We start from the raw sequence: 14,995 nt of genomic DNA, 5'->3' as shown, positions 1-14,995 counted from the left end.
ATTACAAACCAAGGGAAAAAAATTACAATGAACACAGTGGACAAAAATGAATGTCTTTAAGTTATAAAATACTTCTTAGAATCAATAAGAAAAATACTGATACTCCAATAATTTAACAAAGGGCATAAACAGATAATTCTCTATAAGATGGCAAATGATAGGTAAATGTGAAAAAATGAACAATATTATTACTGTGGACAAAAAAATGTTGCCTGCCATTTCAGAAAACAACAAATGCTGCCCACCATCAAGCCATCAGCCTCTGCAGAGCTTCCCCTCACCTGCCCCCCCCCAACCTCGGTGTGCCCTGAGGGGAATTCAGGATGGAGAAAAACAGAATACTGGCCCTAGACAGTTCAGATGCATATCAAAGGAGTAATTTCAATGAGCCCAGACTCTTGCATACCCAGAAAAGCACTAAACTCATTAACTTGAGATGTCTGGGGGTTTTTCTGTGTGTGTATGATTAGCAGTAATCTTTTGATGTTTGACTGCATGTTTTTTTTTCAACAAAAATTCCTACATATCCTGGCTTCTCTCTTACCTCTTTGTTAACAGTTCCTCAGAGCTATCTGAGAGGCTGCCTCCCAGGCTATAGTCCTCTGTAAGTTCCCCGAATAAAACATAACTCTCAACTTTCAGGTTGTGTGGGGTTTTTTTCAGTTGACATTATTAATCAGGAAAATGTGAATTAAAACCACACCAACATGCCTTTTTTCCACTTATTTGCAAAGACACTATTCAAAGCTAATAAGGACTCATACCATCATTTGTTAGAGTGCAAGATACTATAACCTTTCTGTGAAATATATTCCCAAAAGTATATATTTGAAAAACTTAGTTATTAATCAGTAAGCCCACTTCTAAAAATCCATTCTAAGAAAACAATAAAAGATATGGACAAATATTTACATAGAATCTGATTCTTCCAATAGCAAATGTTTAAAAATAATACAAATGTCCAAAATAGGACTATGATCATTAAATAATCAAATACTCAAATAATTAAAAATTACTGTCATTAAAGAAGTATATTTATGAAGAAGAGTAGCCTGGGAAAATGCTCACAAAATGATGTCAAGAAAAAAGGTTATAAAATTACTATTATAATTCCTTTAAAAATTATTATAGAAGAAAATGCACCATATTACCTCCAGGTAATGAAAAGTCGGGAGATTATAATTTTTGTTTTATACTTTTCTCTGTTTTCTTCAAAGAACATGTATTCATAAAACAGAAAATACATTAAACAAAAGATTTACCCAAAACTAAAGGCTTTTAAAAAGTAGTAGTTTATCTGATAGTTGTTATATTTCTCTCAGTATATTGAAAACCATATTGCTATAGCTACCATGTGCAACATTGCATAAAATAACAGGCACACACTCAAATATTGTCACACATCAGTTTATTGAGGAAATTGTGATGCTAGAGGTTAATTCTATTCACTTGATTACTTTTCATGATGTCAAACAAAACTCCAAAGGCCACAAGCCATGAAGTTACACAATTACTTTCCTGTATTTTGTTCAGGAAACACAAAAATCAAACACAAAGAAATGTTCAAGTGAATCTGAAAATTGCCCCCTTCCTACTTTTTTCAAAAGGTGGTAATTAAGGGTTAGGAAGTACAGTGGAATGGAGGAAGGCTGAAAATGGGACATGTAGAAGGCAAATATTTTTGCTTGATTTAATTTTCAAAGTTTCAAATCTTGCCAATTTTTTTAACATGTTTTGCACCAAAAAAGGAATCAATACTTTTCATTCCACTCTTGTCAACTTTAGCCAAAGCCTTCTGAGCTGCAGTCATTTTGCTATTTTTCTGTTATTGAAAATAAGAGAGAAAAATTGTTATGAATGTATACATTTATAAATCATACATGCAAATCAAACAAGACCATGCATGTCTCAAGGTTCGTTAAGGGAGGTAAGCATTTGCTGCTGACATGCTTCATAAAGGAGTGATTCTTTTTAAAAGTTCTGATTTCTATTCAGAATTCAGATCTAAGAGACAAAATATGTTAAAAGAGGCAGGAGACAAAACTGCCGCCTTCTAAGGAGTGGAATGTTACAACCAACGGTTTACTTTAGGGGAAATAATTCTGGAGGGTGTATTAAGTGAAATAACACAAACAATGGAACTGACACAGGCAGCAATTGTCAGAGGGAGGAATTACAGCCTTGTATTACCAAATGATGAATAATTCACAACAATCTACCGTCTGATTTTATTCATAGGCTCTATGGGAAACCAAGGACAAAGCTATTATATTCAAAAGATAACCTGTATTGCAAAGCATCCAGGACCAGCAGGATAGCTGTCCCATTTTTCCTCCAACAAAAAAATACTTTCTAAAAAGCTGACTCCAAATAACTCTGCCTTTTAAAATTCTCTCTCTTCCTGGTCACTGTTTTTGTTTTGTTTTGTTTTGCCATGTCCTATAACAAGCACTGGCAGAAGGGAAATAGCAGCTGATTTTACTTCAGCGTTCAGCAAAAGCATAAATGATGGGAATCAGCACAGAAAAAATCATCTGTCTCCCTGGGAACTGTGAGACAGAGCCACTGCCAAGGTATCTTTTAAGGGCACAGTCAATATATGATCCCTAAAAATTTGCTTTTTACATTCTGTCACTTATAATTTAGTAGGCTTATATTTTGGCTGGATGGGGAAAAGTGACAGTCTCTGAGACAAGTTATCCTCCATCCTCTGCAATTAACTGACATCCTGGTCCAACCTCTTATCTCACTGGTGCGGTGCCCAAGTGGATACAATGGGAAGCAGCACTTAGAAGGGTGGGGCAGAAATACTCCTCACAGAGAAACTCGAAAATATCCCTGCTTACAGAAAGCACTGAGATAATCAGCTATTTTAGCCAAATCTCAAGTTGGATTATCCCCTGATAGCCCATGCCCTGATAAGTTACATGTAGATTAAAGAATACAATTTTTAGAAAACATTAAATCTAAGGAGATTAAGTGTTCTTAAAATCTAGGTGGAAGTTAACCTATCTTGGGGCAGGCAAGGTCTTTCTAAGCATAAAAATGAGAAAATCATAAAAAACTTCCATATTTAATCCTCAGATAAACTTAAAATAGTTCAAAAGTCAAATGAAAAGCCTAAACAAACTGGAAAATTATCTGTACCCTATATGTCATGAAAAGTGTTAATAGCCTGAATTTAGAATGAGCTCTTACAAATCAACAAGAAAAACGTTACTATCCCAATATAAAAACAGGCAAGAAACATGAACTGACAATTTGCAAAAATGCAGATAGGCAATAAGCATTTGGAAAAACAACCTTTCTACCTAAATTAGCCTACTTAGGCAAATTTTTCAAGAATAAAAATAATACGTGCTGTTGTCAAGAATGTGAGATGGACACTCGTCAGCAGTAGTGGCTGGGAGCACAAATTTCTGCCACACTTTTGGAAAGCATTTTAGCTATATATATGTGCACCAGTGATCATGGAAAGAGTTCATGTGTTCTAAGCCTTTACTCTTAGTTTTAAATTGTGTCTAATGAAATAGTCAGAGATGCAGACTATAAATGAGAATGTTTATCACCTCATTAAAACAAAAACAAAAAAGCAGAAGTAACCTATGTGTCCAAAAATAGGAGAATGATTAAATAGACTATATTCCCTGTGGTGAAATAAAATAACACATGACTGAATATCACGAAACCATTAATAATTTTTCAAAGAAAGCTTAATGACATGAACATTTTCACAATATAGAGCTAAATGAAAAAGGCAGAACCCCAAACTATATGTGTGTGTGTATATATATATATGATGATGTATAGGATAAATCAGTAAGAAATGTTATGAAAATACTTGCTGGGGTGGTTGCTGAATTATGGAGTTGTTAATAATTGTTGTCATTGTCATAATTTCTGGGAAGCTACTGGGCAGTAGAGTCGACAAAAAATTACCTTTGGAGCCCCTTCCTCTGCCCCATCCTATCCCTCTGAATATATTGCAAAGTTTAGGCACACTCTTGCTAATAAGTATACTGCCTTTCTTTAGCTGTAAAAAGTCTTCTTTGCTTGACGCTTTCATCACCATTCATAATTTTGAATTAATTCTTAAGTCAAAGAAATGCAAGTTAATAATTCTTCATGGTTAAAATGATAAAATCACAATCAAGCATCCAATCGTTCCTCGAAGTCCCCATGCAGCAACAGCCACAGGATTCAAGAGTATTTGCTGCTGCACCCAGACACATACCTTTACAGTCTTCAAATCTTTAGTGTTAAACTTAGTGTAATCTTCTTTTGCTTCTACGGGCTCATCTGATAACTTTACTTTCTGCAATGTTAGAGCAGTGAAGTGTCAAATGTCACCCTGACACTTATATCAGTCCATTAAAAAAAAAAAACCCAACACGTATGTGCAATTTGGACCAATAGCGAGGTCAAATGGAGCAGCAGACCCTGCAGAGGGCTTACTTTTTACAAGTCCCTTCGCTTTTTGCCAATTATCTAGGAACTAAGCCAGATGTCCCTTCCGAGAAGCAGCCGTGGTGATGGGGAGATGTGAGCAGGCAAGCCCATGACCCAGCCCTTAGGCCGTCTAGCGGTATGATCACATAATGTATGTACCAGGGACAGGGGGCATCGAGGTGACTGCTGACTTCCAGGACAGTCTAAGGGGGGTGAATGCAGGCACAGAAGGCAAAGAAGAGAATTTCCTTTAAGATGGCCAGGGGTCCAGCCAGAACCCCGACTTCATTCACCTGCAGGGCTGCTGTAATGTCCACTTAGGAATACAGGAACAGCATTCTGACTGTCACCATCTTTGTATAGCTTTATGTTCTTACCTCCTTTCAATTCAATTATCTCATTTTATCCACATAAGAACAACCTTGCAAAGCAAGCAGAAGGAAGCACAGAGGTTAAGTGAATAGCTTAAGGTCACCTAGCAGAGGACTTGAGGTGAGATCTCAACTATGGTACAAGTGCTCTTTCCATCGGACCCAATGCAGTTAAGTCGCCCTTTACTTCATGATTTCACCTTTCACATGAGCATTTTGCACCAATCAACGAATGTGAGAATCTTGTCAAGAGCTAGACTGTGGCCATATGTTCATATTACAGTAGGAATCTGACACATTTATTATGTAAAAGGCACATAGCAGGGCAGGTAAGTCTTGATGTTTAACATGGAGAACTGACTGCACAGGGATCACAACTTGGACTTTTACAGATTTTCAAGCTCTCTGTGGAGACGCTGGGTTGACAAGACCCAATATGGACCCACCCTAGGAAATGCAGATTTGTTCCCAGCTTCACTCTTCACACCCAGCTTTCACGACACAAAGAACTGTACAGTCGGTACTAAAAGATGCCACAGCCCATGTACAATACAAGTGGGTAAAATGACACGTCTTGAAATTCTTCACCAGCACACTGTTGAATACGTTGGGAAAAAAACATTAACTGTAACATCTACTTAAATTTCTGTTATTTAAAAGACTGAATCACTACAGATTTGGGGGAATGTTTCAGAAGAAATAGAAAAGTGGCTCAGAAAGACAGTAACAAAGGGTCTGACTAAATGGGTACAGTTCTGGAAAAAAAGGCAGACAGAAAAGTACAGAGGAACTAATGCTAAGATTGGTCTTATTCTTACAAATGACTTGCAATGAAGGCACTTAGGAACATCTCCAAATCCACTGATTGCATTCAGCTCTGCCAGCTGACAGTGATAAATACAAAAGAGGCAAGGGGGTGAGAATTGGAAGCCGGGCCTCAACATAGTCAAACATAATAGTAATAAAATAATGCAAAACATATTAAGGATGAGAGGCTCCATGCTACGGATTACAACACAGATGCAAAGATACCTAACAGTCACTGGAACGTTATTTCCTGCAAACAATCAACTATATTTCTGTAAGAATCAATCAAATCCTAGACACAGATGGGAAACGTAGCAGCAGACATTATCCTACACTTGTTTCAACTATGGTACATCATCCAGTGAAGTTTGCAATGTACCAACCGGAGCCCCAGGAAGACACAATAGAGCAGGAAACCTCAGAAAGCAACTAAAATAATCCAGGAGGTGAAGTTGAGATGTAGGAGAAATGAGATGCCAAGATCTAAATCTGGGCTTAGCCAAGTACCGCTCAGGGGCCAAGTCCAGCTGGCTGTCTGTTTTTATAAATGTAGTTTTACTGGAATACAGCCATACTGATTGGCTTATGAATTGTCTGTGGCTGTCTTCGTGCGGCCAGAGGGTAGGTTCTTGTATTTTTGTAGAAAGAATTCAGAGCTGAGACTGAGAGGCCAAGTAAGCAAAGGATTTATTGAGTGACAGTACACTCTCAGGAGGGAGCGCAGGCAGACTCAGGTGAGCAACAGTGAGTCCTTTCGGCAAGCTGGTTTATACAGGGTGTGAAAATGAATGGGCAGAATATTCATCAAGAAGGGAGGGATTAGGGGGGGAATTTCCTGGTTTTCATCCCAGGTCCACCTTCCCGAGAGGAGGGGGAGTTTCTGTCCTTATTTGGCTTTGCTCGGATCTGTCATGGTGCCGGTGCATGATGGGTACTGCTCTGGTTGCAATGCTAATTCTACTGTAATGAGGGCATAATGAGCAAAAGGTTACATTCCGACCAGGAGGTTCCTGCCTTTCTTTGTTTGCCTCTAGGACCCTTGTCTTCACAAGATATATGGTCCCCTGTCAGCCCGGAGGTTCCCGCTTTTCTGTGTTTGCCCCTAGAACCCCTGTCATTGCAAGATGTATTATGGTCTCCTATCACATGACCTGTGCCTCCCTCCTCTGCTCATGTCTGGCTAACTGCCTGCTCTAACGTCTCCCCCCTCGAGGAGTCTGGACCCTTAAAATCTTTTAAGGGTCAAAGGGTCGATGGTCCGTCTTCCGTAGCTGCTTCAAGCTGAGCAGGGCCATTGTCCCTACCAGTGGGGTCCAGATCACCTTGCTCTGTCAGAGATAGGAGGTCTCAGGGTCATGTACAGCGGCAGAGATGGAGAGTGGGGAGTAGAAGGAGGCTGCAGCCCTGTCCAGTGGATGTTGATGGTCCCCATCTTCTTGCAGGATGGGTTGAAATCCCTGGCATACCATCACCTGTAGGTGACACTGTCGTAACCTGAAGAAACAAACTTAACAAACAGGAGACTAAAAAGACAGGGGCCCCAAATGAGCAAAAATATTATTGCAGTCAGAGGTCCAAGCAGGGGTAGGAACCAGGTCATGTTTGGTAATACCCCTCTGACTGCAGTCCATGTGGAGCTGGCACTGGGGTCACCCTTTCCACAAGTGTGGAGCCACTGGGCCTGTTCATGTATCTTTTGCATATCTTCTTCCACCTGGCCAGTGGTGTTGATGTAGGTGCAGCGCATTGTCTTGATTACTGCACATACCCCTCCCCGTTCAGCTAGCAGGTAGTCCAGGCCCGTCTGTTATCCATCACCACACTTGCTAGGAAATAAAGGGGGTTCCCCCATGGTCCTGGCCAGAGGAGGCAGAATATCTGGCAGGTTACAAAGCATTGCCTCAAGGTAGGCAAAGCCGCCCATGGGGCCACCAAACAACAGCTGCTCCAGTTGCTGCCAGGATGAGGCCCATCAGCCTCTTATTTCAGGAGTGGCGGATATTATGGATGGATACACCTAGGTTCGTCTGATTACTTAGTTGGCCTAGCGTGCACTGTCCCGCAAGCAGGGCCTTATCTATCCAAGGCAAGGCCACAGCCAATCCTGGGGAGCAGAAGGAGAGCTGGGGTTATTCTGAGAAGGCAGCTGGTTTATGTTCAGGCCACAGAGGGACAGGCGTCTGGGGGAGTGCACGCCTGGCGCACTTCTGAGGAGCTGACCCATTCCTGTAAGTGGTTTGCCCAAGAGGGTGTACCCACGTGGCTTGAGGAGAGAGGCCACCGTTACAAGAGGGGTCGTGAGGTGTGGGGACTTTTCTGTAGGCCTTAGGAGGGCCATATTGTAAATGCCGGACAACTGGCGTTTTCCCTCCCTCTTCCACTGGTCACTAGGGGCAGGGGCAGCAAGACAGGCTAGACTCATTGCACTTGAGAATGAGTACTTGGTATTGGTTAGAAATATTGATGTGAGGGGTGAGATTCAAGCATGGAAGCTGCGTTAGGGACGCGATATGAACTTCAAGAGGGATAGGTTTAGCAGAACCGTTGACCAGGGTGGGAGTGAGGTTGTCATTCTTAGGCATAAAATGTAATACCTTTAATCCATATGTGTCACTCTGAGGGTGGGGATGACAGATCCAGCACCGGAATAGATTTTCTCCATGGGCTACAATTCTTGAGAGATTTACTATTGAATTAAATTCCCATTTCCTTAGTGTGGACACCCAAAAGAAGGAGAGAAAGGTTAGGGTGAATAATGACTTCATGATGACGGAGGTGAGCTAAAAGTAAACAATCCTTTTTGAACCCAGCATGGACTGAACAGAGCCCCCTCGGGTATAGGTGCTGAACCAAGGCGGCACTCACAAAGGATAATGAGAGTAAGAAGGAACGAGAGGAAGGTGATAAGCATCCATATCCACCAGAGCATATTAGTTAATTTGTGGGTGGACTGGGGTAACAGGAGGCAAAAGGAAAACAGTGACTATGGGTTCTTAGCCTTGAATTTGTGGAGTTTCTTCGTCCTTCGTAAATAACAATTTCAGGTCTTGAAGAGGTTCACTCAACCTTCGGACTCTTCTGGCCGTCCAAGATCCTCTGTATCCTCTGAAGACTCGGGGGGAGGGGGAGGTTTGATTCTAGAAAGGTGCACCCAACTAGTGTTTCCCCATACTTTCACTACAATAGGAGTGCTGAGAAGGACCTGGTAAGGCCCCTTCCACTTGGGTAGTAATTGTTCAGAAGGGGACCCTTCTCTCCATGTTTTAGGAGGCAAAATCTCCTGGCTGAACCTGAATGGGGTCAGGTTCTTGGCTGGGGCTGGTAAAATCTGATTTCCAGATTCTGCAATTGCCCTTTGGACTTGTCCCAGATTAATCAGTTACTTAGTGAGCTCATTGGTGTCAGTGCCCACCAAAGTATCTGAAGGTAAAAAGGGCCTACCTACCGTCAGTCATTTCAAAGGGGCCTGAGCCTTAGCCCCGTTTTAGGTGCCACCCTGATTCTCAGGAGGGCTATGGGTAAAATTTTGTCCAAGGTTCCAATTTCTCTTGACAAAAGTTTAGCCAGCGTTCTTTTTAAAGTGTGATTTGCCCTTTACACCTTCCTCGATGACTGAGGGCTCCAGGCAGCATGGAGGTGGTAGCAGATGCCTAGGGCACTAGAGATTTGTTGGGTAACCCTAGCCATAAAAGAGGGACTGTTATCACTTTGTAAAAACCATGCAAGTCTGAACCAAGGAATTATTTCCTTTAATAATGCCTTTAGTACTTCCTGAGCTGTCTTGGTTCTTCCTTGTTGGAAAGGCTTCCACCCATCTAGTATAAGTGTCAATAAAGACCAGAAGGTTTTTATACCCCTGGGAGGATGGCATCTGGGTAAAGACTGCTTGCCAGTCCTACCTGGATAGATTCCTCTTCTTTGGATGGGCTGGAGAAGTAGAGGCCTTAGTTTCCCCCGGGCTTACTATGGTGTCATATATTACAGGCCCTATGACTTCTAGGATAGTCTAGAAACACCCATTCCAGGGAAGACTTTCTCTACCAGGTTCATCAAAGCATCCCTTCCCGAATGAGAAGAGTCATGGAATGATTTTAAAAATTTCCACTGTAATGCTCTGGGCAGTAGTATTGTTCTTCCTTAATCCACCGGCCATCAGGGCCTTTTTGGCGTCCACTGTATTTCCTTGACTGTGAACTGAGGTGATGAAAGCGGGTTGCGGATTGGTACCTGGGGGAGCAAGGCAGCCCGAGTAAAAGGGGTTTTACAAGAGCTACACTCTGTGCCAGGTTGTTTCCTTTTATTATGTCTGAGTTTCCTTTCTGATGTCCCTTGCAGTGGATAACTGCCACCTCCTTAGAGGTGCCTCTGGGAGTTCTGAGAGCTCCTGGCAGTGCTGGATTGGGGAATCCCATGCAGTTAGGGGTCCTCTGTGCTTCCAAATGGCAGCATATGCATGTAACACCAACAAATAGATACTCAGAATGGCTATAGATATTGATCCTCTTGTCTCTTCCTAGCCTGAGAGCTTGAGCTAGAACTATAAGCTCGGCTTTTTGTGCTGAGATTTGAGGTGGCAGGACACCAGCTTCTATGATCTTACGTAGATCTACTGTGGCATACCCTGCCTTCTGGACGCTGTCTTATATAGAGCTACTTCCATCAGTAAACCAGACAGCTTCAGGGTCATCGAGAGGCTGGTCCCTAAGGTCAAGTCTACTAGAGTACACCTGTTCGATGGTCTCAGTGCAAGAATGAGGTAATTCCTCTGGGCTTTCTGTTGGTATAAGGGTGGCTGGATTTAGGGTCTGACATACCTTAAAGGTCACTTCAGGAGAGTTAAGAAGGAGGGCATCATATTTTGTGACAGAACCTCCAGTCAGCCATTGGTGTCCCTTAATTTCTGGTATTCCCTGTATCGAGTGTGGCGTCAGTACCTCTAGGGGGTTGACCCATGGTGAGTTTTGTTTTGTTTTGTTTTGTTTTTTTGCACTACGCGGGCCTCTCACTGTTGTGGCCTCTCCCGTTGCGGAGCACAGGCTCCAGACGCGCAGGCTCAGCGGCCATGGCTCACGGGCCCAGCTGCTCCACGGCATGTGGGATCTTCCCGGACCGGGGCACGAACCCATGTCCCCTGCATCGGCAGGCGGACTCTCAACCACTGCTCCACCAGGGAAGCCCCCTGGTGAGTTTTGTGGCCTCTTCAGTTAGCAGGGCTGTGGCCGCTACAGCTCTCAGACACATCCCGAGGCCACTGGGTCCAATTGCTTGGAGAGGTATGCCACCGACCATGGGACTGGTCCCCCCTTTTGGGTGAGAATTCCCAGGGCTATTCCCTGTTTTTCTGAGGTAGACAGAGTAAAGGGCTTGTTTAGATCTGGCATTCCTAGGGCTGGGGCACTAGTCACGACGGTCTTCATCTGATCAAATGCTCTTTGTAAGTTGCCCATCCAATCTACAGGTTCTGTGTCTAGTCCCTTCAAGGCCTCATATAATGGCTTTGCCATGAGACCAAACCCAGGGATCCAAATCCTTCAAAATCTAGCCATCCCTAAGAAGGTTCTGAGCTGTCTCTTTGTGTGTGGTGGCTGTCAGTGGCGGACTGCCTCCTCACGCCGGGTCGTACAGGGGCGCTTTCCCGGGCTTAGACCACAACATGTCCCATGTAGGTGACTCTGTGAGAGATTTGGGCTCGGGGTACCTTTTACCCCGAGCCCAGGAAACTGAGGGCCTGTACAGTGTTTTGGTCTGAGGCTTCCTCCGAGGGGCCGAAAATAAGGAGGTCATTTACATAGTGTATTAATGCCCACATCTCTAATGTAAGTTCCTTAAGTTCCTTTGCTAGGGCGTTGCCAAACAGGTGTGGTCTGTCCCAGAATCCTTCGGGAAGGACAGTCCAGGTATACTGTTGGGTCATATTGGTGTCTGGATCAGTCCTTTCAAAGGTAAAAAGGTATTGGGAATCAGAGTGAACAGGTATACAGAAGAAGGCATCTTTAAGATCAAGGACTATAAACCATGCTGTGTCCTTCGGGGTCTGAGTAAGGATCACGTATGGATTGGAAACAGTCAGATGGAGAGGAATCATAGCTTCATTTATGATTTGAAGATCTTGGACCACACTATAGTCCCCATTTTGGTTTGAGGATAGGTAGGATTGGAGCATTACAAGGAGACGGGCATGATACCAAAGGCCCACATTTGATGAATTTTGAGATCTGGGGTTTGAGTCCTTGTCGAGCCTCTGGTTTTATGGGGTACCGACCCCTGGAAGGGAAGATATTAGCCTCCTTTAAAAGGTGATTTTTAAGGAGTGGCAAATTTTGCCCGTCCTGGGATTCCCTGATTCCCAGACCTGTGGATCTGTAAGTTTTTCAATTTCTGGGGAAATATTATGGGCCGTACTGTCCATGTCTTGTATAATGCATAATCCAGCCAAAAATAGGCCTTGGTTTTGGTTTTCAGGGAGAGTAAAAGTTGCCCCCAAGGCTGAAAGAAAGTATCTTCCCAATAATGGGCTAGGGCATTCAAGCATGACAAGAAACTTGTAAGTTATAAGGGTCTTTCCCAGGTGCAAAGTAGAGGGGTGGTGAAAAGTTTCAGCTTTGACCTACCTTCTACCCCAATGATACAGCAAGTTTCAGGGACAAGAGGCCCAGCGTGAGAAGTCAGGACAGAGTAAGTGGCTTCTCTGTCCACTGGAAACTGGACAAGCTTACCTGGCACGTCAGTGGTCACCCATGGTTCCTCCCTTGTGATTATGACTGTCTTCTCAGGAGCCTTGGGAGGTCCCAGGTCTCATCAATCAACCACTGACATGACTGGCAAGGGGGAATTTCCCTGCTCCCTTTGGAGCTGAGGGCCCTTCCCTGCTCCAGTGACCCATCTTCTTACAAAGTGAGCATGGCGTCTTGGGTAGAGGCTGGGACCTATTTCCTGGGCATTCCTTGCTCCAGTCTTTGGGGCTCCCACAGCTAAAACAGGCTCCTTTACCTGGTGGAGCCTTCTGGAAGTACCTTTGGGGTGACAAGGAGGTGGGTTAGGTCCTGCCATAATGGCTGCCAGAATCTTGGCTTGCCGATGGGCCCTTCTCAAGTCACGCTGTTTCTTCCTTTCTTCCTCAGCCTGATCTCTATTTTTATTTATTTATTTTTTAATTTAATTTTATTTTTTTATACAGCAGGTTCTTATTAGTCATCAGTTTTATACACATCAGTGTATACATGTCAATCCCAATCACCCAATTCAGCACACCACCATCCCCACCCCCACCACGGTTTTCCCCCCTTGGTGTCCATACGTTTGTTCTCTACATCTGTGTCTTAACTTCTGCCCTGCAAACCGGTTCATCTGTACCATTTTTCTAGGTTCCACGTACATGCGTTAATATACGATATTTGTTTTTCACTTTCTGACTTATTTCACTCTGTATGACAGTCTCTAGATCCATCCACGTCTCAACAAATGACTCAATTTCATTACTTTTTATGGCTGAGTTATATTCCATTGAATATATGTACCACAACTTCTTTATCCATTCGTCTGTCGATAAGCATTTAGGTTGCTTCCATGACCTGGCTATTGTAAATAGTGCTGCAATGACCATTGGGGTGCATGTGTCTTTTTGAATTATGGTTTTCTCTGGGTATATGCCCAGTAGTGGGATTGCTGGATCATATGGTAATTCTATTTTTAGTTTTTTTAAGGAACCTCCATACTGTTCTCCATAGTGGCTATATCAGTTTACATTCCCACCAACAGTGCAAGAGGGTTCCCTTTTCTCCACACCCTCTCCAGCATTTGTTGTTTGTAGATTTTCTGATGATGCCCATTCTAACTGGTGTGAGGTGATACCTCATTGTACTTTTGGTTTGCATTTGTATAATAATTAGTGATGTTGAGCAGCTTTTCATGTGCTTCTTGGCCATCTGTATGTCTTCTTTGTAGAAATGTCTATTAGGTCTTCTGCCCATTTTTGAATTGGGTTGTTTGTTTCTTTAATATTGAGCTGCATGGGCTGTTTATATATTTTGGAGATTAATCCTTTGTCCGTTGATTCGTTTGCAAATACTCTCTCCTACTCTGAGGGTTGTCTTTTCATCTTGTTTATGGTTTCCTTTGCTGTGCCAAAGCTTTTAAGTTTCATTAGGTCCCATTTGTTCATTTTTGGTTTTATTTCCATTACTCTACGAGGTGAATCAAAAAAGATCTTGCTGTGATTTATGTCAAAGAGTGTTCTTCCTATGCTCTCCTCAAAGAGTTTTATAGTGTCCGGTCTTACATTTAGGTCTCGAATCCATTTTGAGTTTATTTTGTGTATGGTGTTAGGGAGTGTTCTAATTTCATTCTTTTACATGTAGCTATCCAGTTTTCCCAGCACCACTTATTGAAGATACTGTCTTTTCTCCATTGTATATCCTTGCCTCCTTTGTCATAGATTAGTTGACCATAGGTGCGTGGGTTTATCTCTGGGCTTTCTATCTTGTTCCGTTGATCTATGTGTCTGTTTTTGTGCCAGTACCATATTGTCTTGATTACTGTAGCTTTGTAGTATAGTCTGAAGTCAGGGAGTCTGATTCCTCCAGCTCCGTTTTTTTCCCTCAAGACTGCTTTGGCTCTTCAGGATCTTTTGTGTCTCCATACAAATTTTAAGATTTTTTGTTCTACTTCCGTAAAAAAATGCCATTGGTAATTTGATAGGGATTGCATTGAATCTGTAGATTGCTTTGGGTAGTGTAGTCATTTGCACAATGTTGATTCTTCCAATCCAAGAACATGGTATATCTCTCCATCTGTTGGTATCATCTTTAATTTCTTTCATCAGTGTCTTATAGTTTTCTGCATACAGGTCTTTTGTCTCCCTAAGTAGGTTTATTCCTAGGTATTTTATTCTTTCTGTTGCAGTGGTAAATGGGAGTGTTTCCTTAATTTCTCTTTCAGATTTTTTATCATTAGTGTATAGGAATGCCAGAGATTTTTGTGCATTAATTTTGTATCCTGCAACTATACCAACTTCATCAATTAGCTCTAGTAGTTTTCTGGTGGCATTTTTAGGATTCTCTATGTATACTATCATGTCATCTGCAAACAGTAACAGTTTTACTTTTTCTTTTCCAATTTGTATTCCTTTTATTTCTTTTTCTTCTCTGATTGCCACGGCTAGGACTTCCAAAACTATGTTGAATAATAGTGGTGAGAGTGGCCATCCTTGTCTTGTTCCTGAATGATGTTTGCTGTGGGTTTATTATGTTGAGGTAGGTTCCCTCTATGCCCACTTTCTGGAGAGTTTTTATCATAAGTGGGTGTTGAATTTTGTCAAAAGCTTTTTCTGCATCTATTGAGATGATCATATGGTTTTTATTCTTCAGTTT

The 14,995-nt window shown here is 42.4% G+C and overlaps 1 protein-coding gene across 9 annotated transcripts in view; it reads right to left on the bottom strand.

Moving 5' to 3' along the window:
- Nucleotides 1–14,995, bottom strand: part of RNASEH2B (ribonuclease H2 subunit B) — a 95,963-nt gene that overhangs the window by 13,834 nt on the left and 67,134 nt on the right. For 3 of the 9 annotated variants that reach the window (XM_029210451.1, XM_029210455.1, XM_029210456.1), the window contains 2 exons: nucleotides 4,235–4,315; nucleotides 1,402–1,822 (listed from right to left, as the gene is read on the bottom strand). The exons of 3 other annotated variants lie outside the window; for them this stretch is intronic. In XM_029210451.1, coding sequence (XP_029066284.1) covers nucleotides 1,706–1,822; nucleotides 4,235–4,315 — 198 coding nt within the window. In that variant the 3' untranslated portion in view covers nucleotides 1,402–1,705. Of the gene's footprint in view, nucleotides 1–1,394; nucleotides 1,823–4,234; nucleotides 4,316–14,995 lie in introns of those variants that run through there. 3 more of the 9 variants (XR_003791765.1, XM_029210453.1, XM_029210452.1) reach the window with 2 other exon arrangements.

This window comes from Monodon monoceros, unplaced genomic scaffold (genome assembly GCF_005190385.1).
Source record: "Monodon monoceros isolate NGI ecotype Baffin Bay Population unplaced genomic scaffold, NGI_Narwhal_1 Super_Scaffold_8, whole genome shotgun sequence".
NCBI lineage: Eukaryota > Metazoa > Chordata > Mammalia > Artiodactyla > Monodontidae > Monodon > Monodon monoceros.
Note: the sequence above shows the minus strand (reverse complement) of the source record. Positions and strands in the feature narration are given on the sequence as shown.